Source organism: Bombus bifarius, unplaced genomic scaffold, assembly GCF_011952205.1.
Source record: "Bombus bifarius isolate JDL3187 unplaced genomic scaffold, Bbif_JDL3187 scf7180000010271, whole genome shotgun sequence".
Taxonomy (NCBI): domain Eukaryota; kingdom Metazoa; phylum Arthropoda; class Insecta; order Hymenoptera; family Apidae; genus Bombus; species Bombus bifarius.
The window spans coordinates 6,866,291-6,891,531 of record NW_022885586.1 but is presented as its reverse complement, the minus strand read 5'-3'; the positions used below and the strand labels follow the sequence as shown (position 1 = coordinate 6,891,531).

Genomic DNA, 25,241 nt, shown 5'->3' with positions numbered 1-25,241 from the left:
AAAAGATAAGCATGGACAAAGGTCATTTTTGTTACGTGTCCTTCAACCGAACCTCTGAAAAATTCAACTTCATTTCTTATGAATCACGCTTTTGAGTGCACTTCGAAAACTAAGACCGAGTAGCAGTTATGTGTACAGAGAAAAATTATTCAGTACGTTAACCTTGATAACGTATTTCGAGCTTAGCAAAATCAGCGAAGTGTCTGTTTTAAATAATTGCCAAAAATTTCTCTTTTGACCTAAATTACAAACGAGTAGCAATGGTTCGCGTCCTTCGTTCAATTTCGACGCAAATACTCGTCTGTACGTACATTGCCGTAGCAGGAGGGCTGTCGTCGTGCTGCGTATCTTCTTCATCTATTTATCCCTCCATGGCTGTGCCACGTGCCGAGATTTCCGCATCGCGTGCCAAATATTTCTCTCGTGGGTTGCGTCACGCACGCTGTTTCAAGAGTGCACAACTGCACATGCTCATAATCGAGCACGTTAGCGTCACAACGGACGTTTACCTCACTGGTTTGTCATTCGTCGATCGAAAGCGTCGTCTTTCCTCTTGCGCGAGCTGATACACGCCGCGCGCGAGCGGAGGCCTTGTACACGTATGCACAAACTAGGTTAATGACCTCCGTCCACCTGCTCTGCAAGAACTGCATTGTCCGTACTTAGCCTTGACACCCTGACGATCGGTCAGCTCGCCTGGCACGCGTGTACACGTGGTCATCAATCCTCAACTATGCACGCGCTCTTTCCAACTATTTTTTTTTTTGTCACTTCAATTGTTTTCCAAGGGAATTCGAATGGATGGAATAAAATGGAGTTGAGTAGGAAGAAATAACAGGTTTATTCGAAAAATCAGAAAGTTTTTGGAGCGGAGTCGTAGCGGTTGAAACGCCTTCTAGGAACGTTTTGCATAATTCAGGAGTTTAGAGGAAAGCTGGTGCGTGCGACAATACCTTTAATTTAAGAACGCTGTAGGTACAGTTTAAAAATTATCGATACTAATAAATTCTCATATGTAACTAATAAAATGAATGTTTATAGAATTATTTGAACAACAGAAATCTGGATTACCTATGATCTATAATTTGTAGTCTGCCTGTTCACTAACGTTATTCGTTGATAAATCGCAATAAGGCAGAAGGTATCCAGGTGAAGTAAATTTGTTATACAGGATATTTGAGAAACAAGTGGTTCAATTTTTGTGGGAATTTTGTTCATCGTGAGAATGGAGAATTGTTTAAAGATGCAATTGGAAGTGTTTCTTTTTGAAACTAACTAAATATTCTTGGTTTGTAGAAGAATTTAACGAGAATGTTTGCGAAGTTTGTAGTTATAAATATCGCTATTCCTATCTTTCTGATACAAATAAACAACTGTTTTATGATAATCAGCTGTAAAACCATCGTAAACAAGTATTTTTAATTAAAGTATTTTTACTAGATTCTGTCATAAACAGCTGTTAATAATCTTGAATATATATATTTCCGTATATTTCATTCTAATTGTATGTCGAATAGAATGAGTTTTGAAATTTTGCCTATCTGTCTCTAAAATAACATGTAGATACCATGTTGTCCTTCTTTTCTTCCGATGCACAATATAACATGTTTACCGATTAATTAATTTGAGTAAATTAACAAAGTACCAATGATTAACAATTTTAAACTACAATTCCAGGACATTAATAAAGTAGTAAATTCTAGGACACTTTCGAAATCTCGCTATTCGTTCAGTACATTTTCGATGTTCTGAAAGAAGACTTCCAAAGAGAAACTATTACCTTTCGTTCACCTATTTTTTAAAACTTTCTCTAGAAATGTCGTCTTTGATAAATAATTGGACAATATTTTTATCGAATGCTCATAAAAACCAACGAAGTACCAATGATTACCGGTTTCAAACTCGATTGTACTCCACCTTTCAAATTTCGCAAGTCACTTAACCATTACCCTCGAACGAGAGAAACTATAACTCTTTCACTGGTAATACCCAAGTATCGTATTATCTTAACATTTTTACCAGCAGAAACGAATAGTCAATGTCTTCTAAGTCGGATCGAAGCCACCACTTCGCAGTAGTATTTCTAATTATATTTACACGGTTGAAATTAGCGGCTGGGTGAGTTGGCCGGATTCAAGGATACTTTTCGTAAACTACCGAAAATATCTCTACTACGCATCACCGTAACACCTATGGTGTGTAAACGATGACACATTCTTCCTTAAACATTCAGAAATTTCAACGATTCACAATTGAAGGGTCTGTTGTTACAATAGAAACGAACGTATTTATTTATCAGTTTCCTGGCAATTGCGTAGAACGTAGGAAATTAAGCGACATACACCACGATGAACATAGTACGTTAGTATAGAGTATAGAACCACGTGATGCTGGTATGAATATAAAACTTGTTTACAACAGAGAGTTATACTCGCCGCTGCAATTCCGTGGAATCAGTTGCAGTTATTCAGAGGGCCTTGATTAATGCATGCGCGACAATTTTTTTCGCCCGAGGGTCGTGATTACAGTTGACAAATGTGCTGATTAATTAATAAGAATTTTTTTCAAGTCCGTTTTCCTGCGCGACATGTTCGTTATCGATCCGATAGATCAAAAATAGAAATAATTTCTTTGTAACGTTAGCGTACATGAAACGCGAATGATTTGAGATATTTTCTTTGAAAGGGAGAAAGAAGAATTTTTATTAATTATTCTCTTTAATAACGTAATATTCGTTGTTACTTATAATTGCGTTTCGCATGTTTCACAATTCGTTTATTCCGTCGCTGTTGAATTTTTCATCCTTGTTATTAAAATAAAGGTGTAAATAAATTGGTAATTTATTTAAAAAAAACATAGTTGCCTCTATTACAAATTTTTCTACCTGACGATTAATGATCAAATTTTGTAACTCTGCGATTTACGGAAATTTTCGACTAAAGCTGTTCATTGATCGAATAGTCTTCATTTGATTTCTGAACATAGGATACATGAAAGTTTCTGATTCTTTCCAGTCTTCGAGACTTAATATGCTGAAAGAAGTAACGTGATCGGAATTTATTATTGTTTTGAATTCTTGTGCTTCCCTTTTCGTCGACATGTTGCTAAAGAGTTTCGTACGGTGGAATGCAATAACATATTAAGTCAATCGCTGTTTCCTTTTGTGTCGAAATTCCACTCGAACGTATCCTCCTCGTATATTCTACGATGTATTGCAGTTTAAGTTACAGAATCGTTTACTGTCTTATAAATACTAAAAAGAATGTTTCAAATTAAGTATATGCACATACAAATTCTCTGATCTATTAAGAAGAAGCGCAAAGTTTTCCAGTAAGATCTTCGACACTTCTACACTTTTTCTGAAATAGAAAATCAGAAGGACTCGTAAAAGTAGAATTTCAACATTGAATACCTAAATAACTTCGCTGTCGGTTCACAAAGAACGAATGAAACTCTGATAGCGCAGACTAAATATCGAACGCGAGCAAGTTCGGACTAATGCGTTTCAATGCTTGTTGGATACGATGAAATTGTCGATTCGTTAAAAAGTCGTTTATGCATTTATAGAAAATTTAAAGTTGCAAAAATGTAGAAATATCCAAGGTGGGATAATATAATGAATGAGACAACTGAATTTCATTTCCTTATTTATATTCAGAAACATCAGAATTTGCATAAATATCCGCGATCCATTTACGTATTTCGATTCAACATTCCGAAATGTTTGTCGTATTGCAAATCGCATTCGTAAGCGCTCACTGCCTTCTAGCGTTGGTGCGTCAGAGGAAAAAGAACGCATGGCGAAAGGGGGTTAATAATAAAAAGGTTAATAAAGGCATACTAATAATTTACCGAAAAATGAGATAAAGACGCTAGTAATAGTGCAAAAACATCAATTTTATCTCATCTTTATTCGCGTTATCTGTTCGTGCCGCTGGCCCAGATCAATAAATCGAAACGCAACGTGTTCCCCTGCGAACACTTATCTGTGGATACAACAGGCGTGTGCACGTTTCAGACGTCTGAGAACACTTGGGACAAAAAGAGACACGTCTGAAACGATATTGTTTCTTTAGTCACGAATAATTTGGAAAGCAGGTTTCTTTCGGTGCAAAATGTTATTACAAGGAATTACTGTTACCCTGGACTCAAGAATTTTAATTATAACTTGTTCGAATGGAAGATTTTTCAATTTAGTTAATATCTAATTATTTATATTTAAATTATATTGATATTTCATTTACTTAATATCTTTAAATTTAAGTCTTGCAGTTCAGCGGATTGTAATTCAAATGTCTGAATCCACCGTATCAACAACAGTTTCCAATAATTTAATTACCAAAGTTTATCGATTACCGAAATTCATATTACTAAAGTTTATCGACCACGAAATTCATGAAATGACTTTAACAGCTTCAACAAACAAAATAACGAATATTGACTTATTAGGAAAAATACATACTTTGAAATTCTCAGATCTTAACAACCACGCATCACATCTTTAGGTATTTGTTTTTGTTCCTTTCGCAAAAAATAAATACATATTAATGTACAACATGGCAAGAATTCTCCTAGCTTTTCTTTGTGCTGTATGTTGATATATTTTTTGCCGAAAAATTTCGCGATCGAACGTCGACAATTCCAGAACGTGAACTTTCATGGCTATCAGAATCACGTCTCTCACAAACACCGGTGGTCAACGGTAAAAAGGTGTTAATTTATGTTTAAATATCGTACGATTTCAAATGCACCCACAAAAACTTGTTTATCGGCTTTGTGGTGTAAAAAACTTGAGAGACGATTACGTCGATCTTCTCTAGAGCCAAAACGTTGATTGCTATTCGAGAAACAGGTGAGAGAATATGTCGAGACAGACGGGCAGGCCTTCGACTGTTTTTCACGATCATCGGCCAAGATTTTCGAGTGACCCCATTACTCGCACGGTCTTTTCAGATTCACGGAAGAGAGCAAGGTTAATTGGTCAACGAGTATACGAGCAACTCTGTATCTACTAGAATTTACTAAATCAAATCTAGTAAATGAAATATATATAATATATTTATTTTTAAATAAATAATAATTTTTATATATAAATTTTTATATATAATATAATATTATTTTTAAATCCTTTCACATTCACGGAAATTAACCCTTTTTTTAGCTTGAACCGTTGCTTTTAAATAACAACAGTATTTCGTTGAATATTAAAAAAAGTATTAAACATATGAGAATGTAAGAAGTTTTAAATAATTCCAATTGGCATAATATCGAACGTTCAGTGCCACAATATGAATTATAAACGCTATAAACAAGTTATAAACATTGGCTGTCAATTTTTTAAGGAACACACGTTAAATATGTGCACGATATTCCTGGTTATTATCGCTGAAATGGATATGTACTATCGGGCAATTAAATCGAACATTAGTTACGTTAAGGCATCGTTATTATAAAAATATAAATATTCGCTTTTCATTTTCGGTAAGAACCTAGTATTATTTCAAATTTTTTATATTTTTGCGATTAGAATTGGAACATGAAATACGAGAAAGATGAGAATATGCAAAACTCAGGCAACAAATATCCTAGAAAATCAATGAGAAAGAGAAGCTGAATGTGAATGTTTTCGCATAAATTGAGTTTTTATTTATTACATTCGAAAAAGAAACGTTAAAGTGTTTCTAAAATTTTTATCTACATACGCACGTATATAGATAGTGTTTGCATCTTTATCTATACTTTACAAAATATCATAGAAAACCCTAATATTAAATAATAATTTTATTAAACTGTACACTTTAACTAAACTCAAACTTTATTAAGCAAGATACTCCTCGTTGCAAATCTCTAAAATTTCTATAGAAAAATTACAAATTGACCATTTTGATCTCCTAGTTCCAATACTAAAACAATAACCCCATGAATTAAACTCTGTATTAAATAATAATAGACTGTCTCTCTTCCCCTCCACCTCCGTTTCGAAATCAACGAATTGCACTGTGATTTTCGCAATCCAAATTGGTGCTTCACCTCCCAGGTGATTTCAGTAACAGACCTTCGTCATTATCACCGTCTGTGAATAAAAAGCCGGCCGTTTACTTGACTTTGTGTCGCCTGTCGGAGTCGAATCGATTTATCGGTCTTAACCTTGGCCATTCGACGTCGCGTTCTCGCGTAGAGAGGATAGGAGAGCTGGTAGCGCGTGATCGCGAGAAATGCCGGGATTATTGACAGTGTTCTCGTGTCGTTTAGTCGAAAACTGACTAAGCAAATTTGTGCGCGCGTGTATTTACTGGTACCGGCATCGGGTTCTGGGTCGAATCGATTGACGTAAATCGGGTCAGTTGTAATTGACAGAACGCAAGTTTAGTGATAGAAACGTAATGGATTTATGAGGTATCTATGTAAGTAGGATAATCATAGGAGAGATGGAACTTGTCGTTAAACAACATTTCTCTTTGCTTAAATATTTTAAAAGTACGTACGTAATGAATATCACAATTCGTTCAGCGAACTATCTTTTTTAGGACGTATAGTTGTTATGATAACATGTAATAATATCTTTCTAAACAGCTGTGGAAATAAGTAAATAAAAAAAATATCGGATCGTCGTCTATCTTTCCTTTTTGCTGTACGATAATTTTCATTGAAGTTACGTTGTTTTGTCAAATCAGCTTCTCTCCGTGATATGATTAGGATTACAATTTATCTCTTGAGAACAGCGTAACTATGTATCTCTTCAAGCAATAGACTAACAATATGTAATTCTCGCAACTGCGCAATCAAATTATTTCTTATTCCCGTCGGAAATTAAAATACCAAAATTTTCTAAAAATTACGTAATATAAATATGAATAATGAGATATTCGTAAAAGTATAGTTTAAAAATTGGCAAGAAGCTTGTAAAAATATGGTCCGAAGTTCACAAAAATTTTGAAGAAGTATAATATAAAATTCGCTGTCGATTACAGACGCACCAACAAAGGCAACACATCGCGCATTTGACAGATGGTCTGAGAAATACTTATCTGGTTCCTCTCCCAATTATGGTCCCTACATTATGTACATACGTGTGGTCGATCATCGATCAAACATGTGCCCATTGCCTCTCTTCATTGAGAAATCGCCGGGACTATTTTCAGGCAGCCCGTGCCGCTATTTATCGTTATCGATTAGCGTACACATACACGTACTTATACCGGGCTGTTAAAGCAAACAAGTGTCATTATGACGTCAATCAACGGCAAGTAACAACGACGGTGGAGCTGTTTCGTGCGTACTTTCATGGATATGATTAAATGTTTATCTATATAACACGAAAATACGCACATGTGCAAGTATTATGCATTTAGGAATAATTGCGTGTCATTACGATGAATTTTAACAACGTGCATGAGTTTGATCTTATGAGGTATTGTTGCTCGATAATGGTAAACTGTATCCGGTTCGTTGACTTCCCTTCGTTCATTGATCGTAAGTAGATTATAAAACGCTTGTTACTGTTCGATCCTATCGATCGTCATACGGTTTTCGATCTTGATTGTATTTAATTGTTACTTGAAAAAAATACACTTGACAGTAAAGAATTGATTCTTCTTAATATATATTCATGTATTCGTCGGTTAATTTATTATCTGATTAATCATTGCAAAATTACGTAAATTAAATAATGCTCGAGGAAAGCTTTCTTCTTATATAATAATATGATAATAAGATACGTACAATATATGATGTCGCTTTGTTGATATTTCATAACTATTCTCCTTTCACATCTGCTTTGTCACTTATGCCATCTGTTATGTTCTATGAGATTTTGTCATTGAATCTCTAACTTTTTTTTTAAGAAGCTTGTTCCATTTATCCGTATGTAGGAGAAATTTGACCTGTCGCTGCAAGAACCTCAATGTGTTTATTACTAAAAGGTATTAAACGTACTAAAAGGGGCCATGTGTTGCGGATTCGGTGATCCCAATACCGTATCATTCATCGTTCAATTTGTAGCAGGCCCTCGAGGGGTTTTCCCGGGGCGGGAAACTACTTCTCGCTAACGGCCTCCCTCGACGACGAGAGCAGTCATCCGTCTATCTGTTCGCTAATTAATTATTATTTATTATACTTGACTACACGCAGAGATAGAGATTTACGTAGCTTGAGTCCCGAAGCTGGTAAAATATTTCAAGTAGATTCCGACGAACGACAATGATCCATCTGGAAAGGCCATTCTATGATTTCCATAGTTCATCATGCGAGTAATGCGCAATCACTAACCGTGACGCATGCCAACTCGCATCGATGACTCGGTAATAGGATTAGCAATTGAATCAACAGACGCTTGTTTTCACGGAAGAGATTGCCATTATCGTGCCATCGTGTCCATGTCAATATCAGTGAGCGTCAACAGCAAAGATCGATGCGGTTCTCCAAAAACGCTTTCGACATTATCCCCGATAGAAACGTTCGGCAGCTACTCACAATCAGAATCGCATTTGTGACGAGAATGTTGATGCACGAAAATAATTTTGTCATCGCGTATATTAATTGCTCACGTTGTTTATCAGTTGTAATAAATACGAGCGAGGCGTTGCATTTCCGTTAGGAAAAACATTGATAAGAAGGTTGTCTTGTTTTCACTTTCCTCTCCCTTGGCCTCTCGCGTCTCTTTATCAAACTGTTCAACTGATTCCATACACGGTATTTGATGAATAACGTCATCGCGCGATTAGTTTCCGCAGTAGCTTTCGAAACTTCTGTTTTTCGTTGGAGTACATATGTACGTATTTAAAATTCGTAGGCTGGGCAGATAAAATGTAGGAGAATGATTATTTTAGCTCAATGTACAAATGATAGCTACTGTTTATATTCTACGTTTATTCTACGATTTCACTTTTCTATTCTATCAAGAGGGATTTTTAATCTTAAATAGAATTTGTCAATTTTCTATTTCTTAAAGAAACTGGGATACAATTCGTTTAGAGCGTAGATGTATTATTCGTGTTCTTGTTTTTATGCAGTGTTAAAATACTGCGTGTGTAACATGTTAAAACGCCGACGAAATTATCGAATTATACCATTTTGGGGGTATTTTTAATAGATTAAAGATTTAATAGATTAATTAAGTTGATTAAGTTTCCTAAACAATCTACGTAATTGACAGAATCGGTCTGATATTCTTTGAAGAACAAGATGCATCGTGTATTTTGTCTAACTAAATATATGTCTTACATCAATGATACAACGATTTTGTTCAATTTAAAAATCATAATTGGCAAAATAACGTGAGGAGACGTCAATGAATAACGCATTACGTTCTTGAGAAAATTCAATGAAAGTTGCAGATGATGTACATACGTATAAAGAGAAGTCACTCAATATTCATAAAGTAAATGAAAAACGTTTCATTGCTAGAGATGTTTTTCATCGTTAAACGGAATAACAACATGATTTACGTCTTAACTACATCCAAGACACTTGAATTTTAAATTAAATTACTATTAGTTCCCGAATTGTAACTGTAATACGATGTCCCTGAAGCCAGGCTTAATAACTATTTTTATTAAGTTAAATATGCTATTTGTAATTTAATTTCTCTTTCGGAAATTATGTTATAAAGAAAAATTTAATCTTTCCTTGCTAGATATAATTTCCATATTGTAATAGTAACAACAATCGATTAAGAATATTTTTAATATCACATATTATTTTACATATATGTATAAATAAATATATAATATAATAATATAACACGTCAAAGAATTTATATTTCCAAAAGGATTTCTATGAAAAAAAAGAACAAAAACGAAGGGGTCTGGACTGATTTATTCACCAGATCTACTATAGGAACCGGTCATCGTTTCAATTTTGCTTTGCCTATCAAACCGAAATTTGTCAAACAATGAGATCATGTTCAGTCCAACATATATGTTAGCCACCTGTGAATTCATTCGCATGCATTGGGGTTTCTTTTTTACATGGATGTGCTTTTCTATGTTATCAGCGTGGCAACAAGGCTAAACGAACGCTCTAGTCGATTGTTGACGTCGCACCATCAAAAAATTGAAGGTCAACAGTTCAGAATCCCCCCCACGTTTCTCGAGGCTTTCCGTGAAATTTCTCAGCTCCGCGATAAACATTCAGCGTGATTTATTGCGTTATAACAGTTTTTCAGTTGATGTTTCTTGATACAATACTAGGGGTGACGTGCACGACGTTTCTGGGAACAGCTAAACTCGTAAAATGCACGAGTCTCGATGACACGGATGTACGTTAAAAGTTCCGCTATTTGTTGGAGTTGTTTTTAGAGCTTGAGAAATTCATGGTTGTCGAAAACAATCCCATTTAATATTCTCTTCTTTTCTCTCGGCTTTTATCTTTCGTATTTTTCGTCGATTTATAGCGAAACACGAAGAAGAGTGAAATGCTGTTTCGATCTTTTTTCTCCTTTCGTTCCCTCTTCCGCACGTTCAATTAACTCTACATATCGCGCGGTTGTATACTAATCTTAATGAACGCATTTATCTATTTGTTTGCGTACGTATTTACGTATCCTCGCACGACCAGTGGCGTCAAAGAATCTTCTCTTTTTATTCGAGATTTTACTGTAGGAGTAAATGAGTCGCAATTTACAACTGCAGAATTGAAATATACGATTGTCTTTCTCCCGTTTTGATTTCTATGTGGCGTTTCTCTTAATATCGGTTTACGAGCTTCTACTATTTTAAAATTTAATGGTCTTTCAACGCTACATAGACAGCTAAAATTAAAGTAAAGTAAGTTTAAGTAAAAGGCAACATTAATTTTGTCAGAAGTACCTATATAGTTTCAATAGTAAAAACTGAAGAAAAATTTCTAACTAAACGAAATTAAAACACTGATCGATCGAGAATACGATATGTTTACTCGTGTAAAACAGCGTTGGCTCTTTAACATTTACAAAAGTATTGGATTCTGTGATATTTCGTGGAACTGTGCTGTAATAGGGATTAGAGAAAAGGAGGCAAACAGTATCTTCAGAAACTGTTTTATTAATTTTCTACTAATACCTCTTGCACCATTCCACAACCAACGAAATTTGCCAAAACGTTATACTATATTTTATAAAACATGGCGGTAAATTTTACCCTATGAGAAACGAGAAAAGCAAATGGAAACCGTAATATTTCCATCCAATTTTCTTTTCTAAGACAAAATTCTGAATTTCCTTGTGTTGCGGCGCAGGATGGTCCGTGCGACGTCCTTCACTGTCTAACCGTCAAAGGCCCACGCACCGTTATACAGACCCTTAATAAACCTAAGGAACGACCATAAATAGAATTCTTTTAACAGAATTTTTAATCCTGCAAGTATATTCGGTTTATGGCTGGCCTTTACGACAGTCCCTAGGTTTATTATTCGTTCTTAAAAATCACGGACAAAGCAGGTAGCTATCTAACGTGAAAAGCGAGTATTTACTTAACGAGAAAAGCTGGCTTTTTCCATGAACAAGGACACCCATGAGCCACGTTGGTAGGAGGCTTGATCCTCCTATCCTCATTCATTAACGTTGGCTATGACTAATGGGCATCGCAGACCGTCACCCTCACGAAAAGTGTGAACAACGAATCCGCTTGCTTAGTTCAAAGGGCATATCTATACCGAGCTTTCCTCCGTGATAACACGAGAACGAACTTCATTTGTTCCACAGTAATATTCGAGTAACAGTCAAAGCTCGTCAGTGACAGTTAAAACCAGTTCGAGGAGCAGGAGTCAGAAGTCAAGTCAGCACAGTCGGCAAGTCGAAGACAGTCAATCGAGTAAAAATCATTCATCACAGCCGCCACCTTGTAGTACGAATATTATCAATTCTATATAATATTATCAATGTTATTAATTCTTCTTGAGTCTCGTCCAAGTATTCAATTCCGCAACCAAACGGAGTTCGTTTGCCTCTCATTCCTACTCGTTCGTTTTAATAGGAAAATCTAGAGAAAATGTTATTATGTTTACCTTCGATATATATCATGAGTCGTGGAACATAAACGATACTACGTACGTATCCGAGTGGCTTATTCCTTTCAGCTGTTTTACGCTACATCACGCATCGAGAATACGACGTACAAGGGGGTTGGTTGACGGGACAAAGTATAAAGAAATTAATCGAATTATTTCCATCGTTCGATTAGTCTCTCATAATGTTTTATTCATCGATCGGGTCATAGATCGGGTCCGGATTAATTCTCCCAAGGCAGTAAATTGCGGGCAAGGTTCGCTACGTGCGAAACGTCGTCTCCTGCGTCATTTATCGCCCACTTTGAAATGCCGCGTCGATACGCTGGTATTTTCCTTCTTCATTGCTTCATAATAGGCTACAGGAGTGACGTAACGATGATGAAAATATCTGCGCTAGTTCCGATAAATTGTGGTATCGTTGTCAAGTACATGTATACGTGGTTCAGTCTAGTTATCGAGGGTGTATAAGTCATTCTGGATGGTGAAATTCTGATGACTAACGTGGCAAATCATTGAACGTGCTAAATCGTAATCTCCAAAGAAGTATGTATACTATTTTCATTTCTAGTGCATGTTACCTGGCCATGTAAATGGTGGTACGTATAGTGCGATATAGCGAATCTTTACTACTACTTTTTTAAAAACTTTAATACTACTTTTGTTTCTGAAATAAATTATGAAAAATGTATATCGATCGACTAATAGAGCTAGTTATATCTTGAATTATAATTTCCAAGATATTTTGATAAAAAGGTATACCAATTTCGTTTCGAAGCAAATCATTCTAAATTAGATATAGTAAATACGTGCACGAAATAAATATGGTGGTGCACTTGGTTGATCGATGCAGAGAATATTTGGATGTCGTGAATCGTAATTTTCAAAATTCTTCCCATTTCAATGAAGAAGTATATTAACTACCTCCGTTTTTGAATAAAATTACATGAAATGCAAATTTTGTATGGTATCACTCGATCAATTATGGATAATATAGCGAATCGCATCGCCGAGTGTCGTGAAATATAATTGTCATGGAATCTCGATGAAGAAGCATGGTACTGCTTTAGTTCTTGGAATAATATACAGGAAATATAAATTTTTACAATATTTGATACACTAGAATAGTCTAGCGAATTGTTGGGTACTCTGAATCACAACTTTGGAAGGATTTCTATGAAGGAACTAGTTTTGAATGCAAATTACTCGAAATATAAATGATGACGTTCCTCGATTATTTACTAAAACGATTCGTTGGATGTGTTGAATTATAATTTTCAGATTTCAACAAAAAAGGATAATACTTTTATTTTTAGGGTAAATTACAGAAAATTTGAATAATGATGTCACTCGACCGATTAGCATAACATCATTGGGAGTCCTGAATCATAATTTCCAAAGAATTTCTGCGAAGGAGCATGGCATAAATTATTAAAGATGTAAATGGAAAGCTCGATATTCTGTTTTAGCTGATACTAAATGCATTCATCTTGTCCCTGAGGTCTTATTTTTTGATTGCCTTTTGTCAATTAATAGCAGCTCGCACTATTGTGGGGTTCTCAGGTTTCTCTGAACAAGGTGAAATTGTTTTACGTCACGCACAATTCAGGGTCTCGTTTACTAATAATAACTGAAAATCGATAAACGTACGCAGTTAAAACTGGGATAGAAGGACAGAAATACCCGATGTAGTTGCATATGATTTATTATCGTAGATCGGTAGATGTGTGCAATTAGTATTGTACGTGAATTGCTTCTATGCAATAAAAGAAACCAGAAGCACATTGCAAATTATTCATGTAATTAATAGTAAACATGATCCAGCTTGATTTATCGATTCTAAGATTTACGAGGATTATTCACTGAGTCGTGTAGGTTATACAAACGAATACGAATTATTTTTACAATCGCGTACTGATATTTAATCTCGAGTATTTTATTGATTAATCTAATGAACGATATCGAAGGAAGATCCGCCAATATTCCTTCGTCGATCGAACATTTCGTATATCCGCCAATATTCCTTCGTCGATCGAACATTTCGTATATTTGAATTCTATAGTTGGCTTATGGTTGAGCGATTTTCAAAAAAAGTTAACGAGTATAAATATTTGCACGAACACTGTAAGCGTTTAGGCCATTGACGAATTTGCCTATTTCAACAAATACGTATTCGTTTATTCACCACGCGAATCATTTGATCATCTGGATGAAACCGTAGTTGCATGATGCACAAAGTAGAAGAACCAGCGTCGTCTCTGCTCGTGAATTGACTGTACTACGACACATTGAATATTTAAATATTGTACTAACAATTTGCAAAGTCTAACGTCAGCCAAGAGTCGCTGAAAAATTCCTACTTCTTCTAATTTACCGAAGCTCGTGCCGAGTCTTAAAGACACATGTATTTAATTCACTCTTATCCGTTTCAGATAGATCTTATCCTTAACCTAATTATACTGTTTAATATTTTGATAAAATCGTCGTTTGAAGTGATCTTAATTTAATTAGTTGTAAAGGGAGAAGCTGTTATAGAGCTTTTTATAAAGTTTCGCTCTAATTCTATGTAAAAATCGATGTGTTCTTTTTATGTACAACGTTTATTTATACAAATATGAGAAAACGAGTGACTTGGAATGTAATATGCGACAAAGTTCTATACATGGTAATTTTTTTCAGTACTATACTAAATGTGGCAGTAGAGTCGATGGTTCAGTAGTGTATTTAAGAAACAACTAATCTATTCAGATAAAATTATCCTATTCGCTACACAGAGATCTAGATCTTGAACTTGTAAGAGAACATATTTGGTTGAGGAACGTGTCGAATAAAAGTCCAAAGGCAATTGAAGAATAATCTATAAAAGAAAGATTGGGAAAATGCCAAGAATTCCACATAAAATACAAAAAAAAAAGAATTCTACAGTACATGTTTCAAATTCTTGTCTTTAGAACATACGTAACTGACGATAGCGTTAACAAATATGAAAGCAAGTATAATAATTGGATATCAATTTTATACATTAAAAGTATCACCGATAAATAAATTGTGCACCAAAAGAATTGTACAGAAGAAAAGAATTTTTCAGATATCTACGAATAAATCTGATAGATCCACGATCCTTGATATCTTAAAGACGACGACGAATTCCGTCGAATCAAACCTGCGCTTACTCAATACACAAATCAATCAATAATCAACGATCAGCGATCAATACTCGAACGGAGCTACAACTCATTGTGTTCCAGGAACAGCTACATTTCACCGAACAGTTTCAACAACTGTATCGCTTGAACAACAAATTAGTCACGGAACATGGTTTTCCACGGAAAGCTATGCAGTCGACCTAGTTCTTCGAAGAAGTTCGAATCGAAAATAAAAGTGACCGAGGTGGAAATCAAGAATGGCGTGTGACGATCAGAAGAAGAAGAAACGGCGCAGTTCATTCGCCCACGAGTTGAAAAGTCAAAGCGCCCGAGCGATGGCTAATAATAGCACGTGGCGATCATTGCTTCTTGTCACCTTCGTCGATGTCTTGGCGACGCAACGCGCGCGTTTCTGCTAAGCTCATCATTGTAAACAAACGCGCTCACAAAAGAGTCCGAAGGTCCGAAGGTCCGAAGGTTTCTAATAGCAAAGGACGCTTATCTTTACTATTCCAGAATATACACGCAATAGTTAATTTCTGTGAAGCGAACTATAAAGTTTGTTATAAGCAGAGTTCACTAAAATTTCCTATTCGTATTCGATATTATAATTAATTGCGATGATTCAATTCTACATTTATGAACATTCGACTATTTAAGTAACTCGAAGAAATATTGGGAAATGATCAAAACCTCGAAGAATTAATATTTTATCCGGAACGTTAGACGATATTACAACAACGAGCTCGTAAATTTAGTATTAAATTGAATCTTTTCTTATTTATATGTGTCGTGTCTTTCGATCACTATTTTCATCAATTTCAGCGTTCGTATTATTACTCGATAGGATTTGAAAAACTGTGGAAGAGAATCCAATGTATTTTAATTACTATAACTTGCTATATTAAGCCTTGCAAACACCTTTAGCAAATTTTTCCTATGTATATGATACATCGTAACTTTGCATGAATACAGAATTCCCATAGATTAAATGTTGCTGTGATACGTTAGATGAATTGACACAACATGAAGTCAGCAGGTGTCTTAATACTTATGAACGGAAGTGTGTTCTTCGGTTGACGTAGGATCACTGCCACTGTACGTCGTTGCTATTTATACTCAAGCCGTTGCATTGTTAACTGGACTGTAACCTACGAGACTCAGTCTGAATCTTATTATATCCTACTAGAGAACGTCCATTGAATCGTGGAATGCGCGTCATACTTTGTCAAATTCTTATCTACCTTGGTATGGCAGATGCTTTTGTCGTTGTCCTACTTAAGTTTGATTAGGACATTTAATTTATTTTGTTATATTTGGGCATACATATATATAATGTATTAATAAATATCCATGTGCAAAACCGAAAAATCAATACAATTCTATTACATGTATACATGTATATGTGTATTTTTTGGTTATGGAAATGCACATTTATGGCTTTAGGTTGACTTCGATTACATTTCTTGATATCAAATATACGTGATTTGAATGGAATATGTTAGCGGTGTCGCATTTCCGAGACGATGCGACGGCAGATAGCTCACTGATATTTAGTCTTACTATAATTTATGACTAGATTGCGGATTTTCATGCATTTATGATGCAAAAACGCACACCTTGCATATAATATGCAAAAGTACATAAAATATCCAGAGTAGAGTATCTACTATGACATTTGATAAATGAAACGAATTTTTATTCAAATTACATTTCTTTAGTTATGTTCATAGAAACAGAGATACATAAAATTCTGCGGCGTATTTATGGCTGGACGGAGAGCTCGACACGATGATTGAGTGAATGTTCGGAAAGTCCATAGTCGATGACTGTTTTTGGTAACCGGACTGCGAGAAACGCCACTACACTTACTCAAGAATCATCGATAAGGAGCAATTTAGCTAGAGAGACTTTTGTATTGACGCGATTTGTCTTTAATATATGCGTGTATACGTACGTATGTGCCGATGGTACGTTTCGTAAAAGCTTTAGGTGTTAGGAAGTCTCCGAATCTTTGGTTATACGTATATTTATTACGGAAAGACTGAACAACATTTTTACTTGAACAACATCGAACTCCTACAAAAAGAAAACGATTACGAAGAAGCGGATGTTTCATAGTGAATAAAATCAATTTTCCCGATAATTGATTATTTCTATCTTTCAAATATTATTTTGTGGAATTAAAAACTTTCCTACATAGTCGAGGAAACATAAAAAATTCGTCAAAAGAGAATGTAAAATAAGTAATAAAATTTTGCGAAGCTCGGTATAAGTGTTTAAAATAACAATGGATTATTCGTTTGTTACAGGAAGAGAAAATCACAATGTTGAGGATTGGATCTCTACTGACCATACTGGTCTTCATGACCGCCATGAAGATCGTCGTCTCGAATCGTTGTTTGGTAACGCGCGAAGGTAAATTTTAGCCTAAACGTTTCGCCTGACCACTTACGAACCTTTTCTCCTTGGTCGCGCTTCACGACCGACTTATAACCGCTATAAGAAATTAATTAGAGGATTACTATTTTGACAGAAGTCAATCCAAAGAGATTGATTCACATGGATGGACAACCATTGAATCTTAACTTCGAAGTGTCTGAAAGAGTCACCCACAGGTTGGCCACCATAATCATGAAAATTTTCTTGACCGAGGTGCTTGGCTATTCGGGAGTGTCTATCTTTGAAGTGGAAGACAAATTCATGCCGAACGACACTTTCGATAGATTGTCTGGCGATATAACGTTCAATAATCCGGAACAGTAAGATATACTGTTTACTCTTGTACTATAGATACTTATCTTTAAAACGAAGATTTATTTACAATTAAATTACAATTTTATGTTATTTTAAATTAATATTTACAATTAAATTAAATAATAAATTAAAGCTCGTTACAACGGAAAATATTTCCTACAATACGTATATATGAATATAATACATTCATAAAAGATTTCAAGAAGTTGACATATCTGTGATTCTTCGGGTTTCCATCGTGTGTTTGATAGGCGCACTTTGGTTCGACTTTTCGAGGACATTGCAGTATAGTCTTTCAACTTCGCTAAAAGTTTCTTCCTTCAGGAGATTCCATATCGCTTCTTCAGTTTCGCTGACACTGTTTCTTCCCTGAAGAAGTGAACTGAAACGGTCATGAAACGTCGGAACAAAGAGCAATTATCAAAAAATTATCGATCGAAAACCGAAGAACCACTACATATGTCATCTGATAAATATAGAGAAAGTTTAAAATTTGAGATAAGTGTTCGAATGTTTTCACGAGCAACTATAATTTTACAAGGAAATTTCAAGAGATTCGAATTCCAATCCCAAGAGAGGTTCAAAGAGAAACAGCCTGACATTGACAAATCATTAATTTCTTCGAACAGAGTTCCAATGGTGAACATGGAGGTCTGGATTCCGACACATCTGGACACGATGTCGCTGCAAAATTCACTCGACGTGAAGGAATGCGGATCCATTGCTCCGCCGGGTCATTTCGGTTGGTTCGTTCCCGTTGCGTTATCGAGACCTGGCGACAGTTGGATAATCTTCACTAAACGTGAAACAGCTGCACGTTTCGATGTGGACGAGTTCACGTTGGACAACATTCGAAATTTCACTATAAATCCAGCCACCAAGGCTGACTACTGCCAGCAATCGTTTTGTCAAGATGGATTGTACATTCCCGAGTGGTGTCAGGGGAAACCATGCGCTCTATTATTGACTAGTTACGGCAACATTACTGACTTTGTCAAGGATCACATCGACCAGTTGAAGTTATACGTCAAAGTGGCCTGGGTAGGGCCGAACTTGAAATACGTGACTGAAACTTTGACCAAGGAGCTGTTGCTTATACGAAATTTAACCCATGATAGGTATTTATTTGACACATTTCTCAATGAATGAACGTTGCGGCTGGTCTCAATCGGAACTTCTATTTTTACGGAGATGCAGGGTCGCGCAAAAGTCTTGGACTATCGAACAGAAACGTTTTGTTTTTACGAATGATTGGAAGGGGCTTGATATTATTTTCAATTTGACATTACCTTAGAGATATAGATGAGTTATTATCTCGAGATGAATTTCATATAATTACTACTATTAATGATTTCTATTTTAATGCCGAATAACGTAATAAATTCCGTATCATTGGCCATTCTATTTTGGATATTATAAAAGCTTGATTTCGTTTTTAACTTTCTTTCCCCTTCTAATTGATATGATACATTTTAAGTGATCTCACACACGGTTTATCACACTTGAGTTAGCTTGAATCAGTGATCTATTTATTGTAACGTTTCTAACGTTAATAAGTGAGAAATAGTGGAGAGGTGGTATGCAAATCTTTATTACCATATAATACTGCCTAGAAACATTTTCTAAAAGTATACTTAATTTCTATTATAACGTTGATGACCTGAGACCATTGCGTAACACTGTATCCGAAGCACAACACAGGTATTTTGCATAAGATTTTGCGTTTTACGACTAACGATGAGGAAAAGATATAGTATAAATACAATTTCGTAAATGTTTTATTGAAAAGTTGCAACAAAAATACGAAATAATATCGAATTGATCTTTTATCCGAAATAAACGTTAAACGAACATTAACAACGATGAACAAATCGAGAAAGATTAATTTTTTAGCCTCAAGATCGTCAGATGTCGAGCTTTTTATTTGCGGTTTTACTGTAAATTAAAAACTTTATCAGACAAGAATATACATGTATGTATTGTATATATAAAAACGTGTAATACTTTCAAGGCGAATCAGTCATACATATTCGTTTGTACAATGCGTACAATGCGTTTTTACGCTTTATCGAATGAAAAATCATACTTTCTTAACTAACCGATTATCGGTTTTCATTCGTACAAGATTTCTTTTTTTACTTTTGCTCGTGCCGAGACGATTGCAGCAAAAAAAAACTTGTAACACCTTGAATTTCCATAATTCTTTCACGATATGCGGTGTTCGTGTATATTTAATTTCCTACACAAGGAAAATTACATCGAGCCCGTTTCGTTATCGTTGTCGAACGAAACGCTCGGCTGATCGAAAATTCGTGTTTACTCGAGGTCAATATTATTTCCGCGATGACCGTGTCGCGCAATAAACGTCGCCTCAAAATAGAATCAGACGCCGAAAACATTTTGTACGCGCAAACATTTTACGTTTCTTTTATTATCGACCAGCCGTTGTAGACATCGTCGTCCTGCTTTTATTTGATCGTCTCGAAAAACACGCGTCTCCATTTTACGTCTTGTTTCGTATTTGATCGCGTACAAGAAGGCGTATTCTCATTTTTCAGGTCTCTGGTCTTTTTGCATTGGACGCCAAGCAGCGTGGTACCAAACGAGAGAGACTTTGTCACTGTCGAATTCGGCCGTTGTGGCACGACGAAATTAGAAATCGAATGCAAATACGAATCCAACAGGTTAACCAAGCTAGTCTGGAGCAAACTTGAGTACGCCGCGAAATTGGCATTCGAGGCGATTAGTCACGCGAAATTCACACGGGAAATGTACGAAGATCTGATTTATCGACACAATAATTTTTCTGGAACCGTCCACGAAGAACAAATCGCGTGTGACTGGTTGAAGGACAATCTGAACTATACTCTCAAAGAATGGATGCCGAATACCGCCGACAAAAATATTCTATACGTTGGTGGGATATTTCCTATGAACGAAGCCTTCTATTCAGGGAAATCGATATTAATCGCAGCCAGAATGGCGAAGGAGGCGATCAATATGAACAATACGGTCCTTACAAATTATGATCTTAAAATGTTAGCTAGCGATGGTCAATGTAAGTCGGATATGGTAATGAGATCGTTCATCGATTACATAGTGCTCAATCAGTATGATAAGTTGATTGGTGTCTTGGGGCCCGCTTGTTCGGAAACGGTCGAACCTTTGGTTGGTGTCTCGAAGCATTACAGAACAGCGATCATCAGTTATAGCGCCGAAGGATCGAGCTTTAACGATCGTACCAAATATCCTTACTTCTTTCGGACTATCGGCGAGAACAAGCAGTATAAGCACGTTTATTTGCAACTGTTGAAGAAACTGGGCTGGAAGAGAGTAGCTTCGTTGACGGAGGATGGACAGAAGTATACGGAGTATATATCTTATATGCAAGATATACTTAGGGACAATGGAATTGCATTTGTGGCGAATGCAAAGTTTCCAAGGGAACGAGAGGCAGTTGTGATGACTAAGGTAATAACCATTCTTTTCTTTTTCAATTTGGAATCCTTCAATCACGAAGGTTGTCGCTATATCCCTATAGAATATAGTATTTGATTATTTACACAATTAAGTACACATTTTGACGAATAAACCGCAGTGATATGGTATACGGTAAAGGATTAGACGTATAGAACTTATGGAAAATAACTGTGCATGCATATTCATATGCTATTATGATAATGATGAGTAAAATTATCTATTCGTGCGATTAAGATAGAAGGTTAGCCTTAGAGGACATTGAGCAACACTTGTAAATTTATTGAGACGATAATTTTTTTTGTCTTTTGTCCTTGGTTTTCTTATCGAAAACGAATTTTAATAAGCATCGATGACATTAATGATGAACAGAATAGCAAAAATTTAATGGCTGAACGTTAGTAAAGTTATAATCTAGTTTTTATCATTCGCTGGAAATATTCGAGGAGAGGATTTTAGTTTTTTTAAAGATAAAAATCATTAATTAGTATATTGTTTATATGATAGGCAACAAATTAAGTTTGATAGAGTTATTAAGAATGTTATCATTTCGCAGTATTTGCAAGATCTCAAGCAGAAGAAGGCAAAGATCATCATCGCCGATGTTTATGATCAAGTGGCCAGACAAGTAATGTGCGAAGCGTACAGATTAGAGATGACAGCTGTCCAGGTAATTTTATGAAAAGCCATAACTAAAACTTGTTTGACATAATTTTAAAATATTTGACATACATTCGATTAGTTTCATATACACTTTATGCTGTAAAGTAGTTTCTAGTTCGTCGTACATTTATCGTTAGTTTTGTAGATATGTATTTTCGTTCCTTCTATCTGACTTTGTTTATTGAAACAGCGTTTTGATAATAGTAGCATAAAGTTAACGCAAGAATTTTATCGAAATCGCATACACACAAATTCGACAGTTTTTTTATGATAATTATTAATCACAAAAAATAGCCATTCTAAATACATACACGTATTTCATGTCTGTAATTGGTTCGTCGTCAATCTCTATGCATAGCAAATAGATTTCAAGCCCAACCTATTGAACAATTTGTACTATCATGAAATATCGTAACGTAAATCGCGAAACGATAACGATTTTACCGTTAGAGACGATTATAGAAAACGACAATTTCAATGAATTGACGCGTTATATCTAATACAATTGTTGTTCCGTCACTCTCCTTAAGCTCTTTTCTATCAGTCACAAACTTTACCTTTTATTTTACTTGTGTGGCCGTGACGCGTGTCATTTTATACAATTTCCAAATTCCATGTTTTTTCCTATTCTCGTTCTGGATGTCTGGGAAAACGATCAAATCATATCAAATTTCTAGAAATTTTTCAATCTAAATATACAGTCTAAACTATTGCAAGCTACGGCACCTTCGAAATAGAAAACAATCCATCGAAATCGACTCGTTTCATTTTATAAAATATTCAAAGGCGACAATATCTCGCCCTCTGAGTGTCTATGAAAAAGATCGAATCACCAAAAAAATCTCAATTCCATAATTTTAACTCGATATTTTGGGATTGAAGGGTTACGTGTGGTTTTTGCCTCTTTGGCTTCGACCAGAATGGTACGATACGGACCGATTCAATAAGGAGAACGAAGAACAAGTGCCTTGTACCTCGGCACAAATGTTTAAAGCGATAAACGGCTATCTTGGTCTCTCTCATGCATATTTTGCCCCTGACGATGAAATTATGCAGGAAGGAATAACGGTGCGCCAATGGCGCGATAATTACGAGAAGTCTTGTTTTAATCAAGAACAACCACCATCGAATTATGCTGGTTTCGCATACGATGCCATGTGGACGTACGCTTACGCAATGGATCGGCTTCTCCGCGAAAATCAAAGTTACGTTTTTGACCTCCATAGCGAGCAGACTATCAATCGGATGACGGATATCATCGGTGAAACGGATTTCTATGGGGTACGTAGAAAATAATTGTAATATTTATAACAAATAGTTGTAAATAATTGTAACAGTTGAGAGTACATATTGAGAGTTCATATTGCTAATTTTTCAAATATAACAGTACCCGCATTTAGGAAGTATTACTTTTTCATGCGTCGTCTCATTTAAAATCGAATCAGCTGAAATTAATTTTCGGCTTTATCAGGTTTTCGTTGCGACCCTAAAGTACAATTTTGCAACGGCGAGAACAGAGATTTAAAGAGAAAATGAAAGAAAATATTTGCCGAGTAATAATGTTAGCGAATTGACAAATCGTAATTTTACAGTATTTTCTGTTACACAAAACAGGGAAATAAACTGGCGCGTAATTTGCAAAATTGCCTTGCATTATGTCTGTTCTTGTATTACTAATTCTGTTACTATTATGCAAAAGATGCCGATAATCCATATCTTCCGTAGAATTCCACTAATAATAACTATACAAGAATGTCCTGGCAATATTTCAATCACAAAAGTATTATTTTCTTCATATATTATATGAGAAAATTTGTTACCATTAGTTTACTATTAAAATTACCGTTTAGGTGTCTGGAAGAATCAAATTCTTCGGTGGTCCTTCGAGATACTCTGTTATCAATATCGTTCAGTTCGTCAATAACAAAACTAATCTGGTCGGTAACTTCTATCCTAACGTATCGGAGACAAAGCACGAAGTCGTGGGTGGTACATTGGACTTAAACGTGTCAGCTTTGATTTGGTTATCAAATAGTATGCCAGATGATGGCTCGGAACCACCTCAACGATGCTTCATCGCGGGCTTTGCAGATTTCGTGAACGTATCGTGTGAAGTCGCGTTTGTGATCGTCAATTTCCTTGGATTTGGTTTACTGGGGATACTGGTGATCATTGGTTTCATTGTCATCAAGAGAAAGTGAGCAATCAACAAATTTCACATATTATAATATATTATAATATACGTAATCTAGACTGTGAATTTTTATGCATCCATTTATCCTAATCTCCTTCTTAACAGGTACGAAAAGAAAGTGCGTCTACACGAAAAATACATCCAGTCTCTAGGTCTAGACTTTGCTCACGCGGATACGTCCGACTTAGATAAATGGGAGATACCTCGGGACAGGGTGGTTATCAATCGAAAATTGGGCGAGGGTGCATTTGGAACGGTTTATGGTGGTGAGGCGTCATTCCCAGAAAAAGGCTGGCTGGCCGTTGCTGTGAAAACTCTAAAACTCGGAAGCTCTACCGAAGAGAAGTTAGACTTCCTCAGCGAGGTGGAAGTAATGAAAAGATTCGAGCATAAGAACATAATCAAACTGTTGGGCGTATGCATTAAGAGTGAGCCGGTTTTAACCGTTATGGAGTTCATGCTTTATGGCGATCTAAAGACGTATCTTCTCGCCAGAAGACACCTCGTGAACGATCAGAATTACGAAGACTCGGATGAGATTTCTAATAAAAAACTAACTGCGATGGCACTGGACGTGGGTAGGGCTCTCAGTTATTTGGCTCAATTGAAGTATGTTCACAGGTACGTTGAAAACTTTAACTTTCTAAGATAAACGATTAAAATAAGCAAAATATCATCTACTAAAAATTGTAAACAGTCTTAATAACTGGGTAATATATGAAACGGTCGACTTTGTTGTATCAATTTTCTAGATCTCTCTTTTTGATAAACATTTTTGATGTATCATTTCAAGTTTCAGAATTACTTCTTTCATATATCTTCTTTCTATCTTTTTTAATATTCACTTATATAAACGCATACCTTTTTCAAATTTGCGCTACTAACAACTAATGATTTTATATTCACAAGGCACGCATACTTACTGAAAATAAAATGTAATGATCGTGTATCGTGTGCAAACACTTCGATTTATCGTGGCTGTCGGAGAGTGCAATTATCAACACGATAATTATCCTTGCTTT

General features: G+C 35.6%; 1 protein-coding gene across 3 annotated transcripts in view; it reads left to right on the top strand.

Moving 5' to 3' along the window:
• Positions 1–25,241, top strand: part of LOC117216281 (receptor-type guanylate cyclase gcy-4-like) — a 39,332-nt gene that overhangs the window by 10,271 nt on the left and 3,820 nt on the right. For 2 of the 3 annotated variants that reach the window (XM_033462883.1, XM_033462884.1), the window contains exons 2-9: positions 17,441–17,546; positions 17,665–17,890; positions 18,515–19,003; positions 20,444–21,356; positions 21,919–22,032; positions 22,908–23,306; positions 23,876–24,222; positions 24,325–24,840. In XM_033462883.1, the coding sequence (XP_033318774.1) occupies positions 17,441–17,546; positions 17,665–17,890; positions 18,515–19,003; positions 20,444–21,356; positions 21,919–22,032; positions 22,908–23,306; positions 23,876–24,222; positions 24,325–24,840 (3,110 nt within the window). Of the gene's footprint in view, positions 1–10,405; positions 10,410–17,440; positions 17,547–17,664; positions 17,891–18,514; positions 19,004–20,443; positions 21,357–21,918; positions 22,033–22,907; positions 23,307–23,875; positions 24,223–24,324; positions 24,841–25,241 lie in introns of all 3 variants that reach the window. The other variant, XM_033462885.1, reaches the window with a different exon arrangement.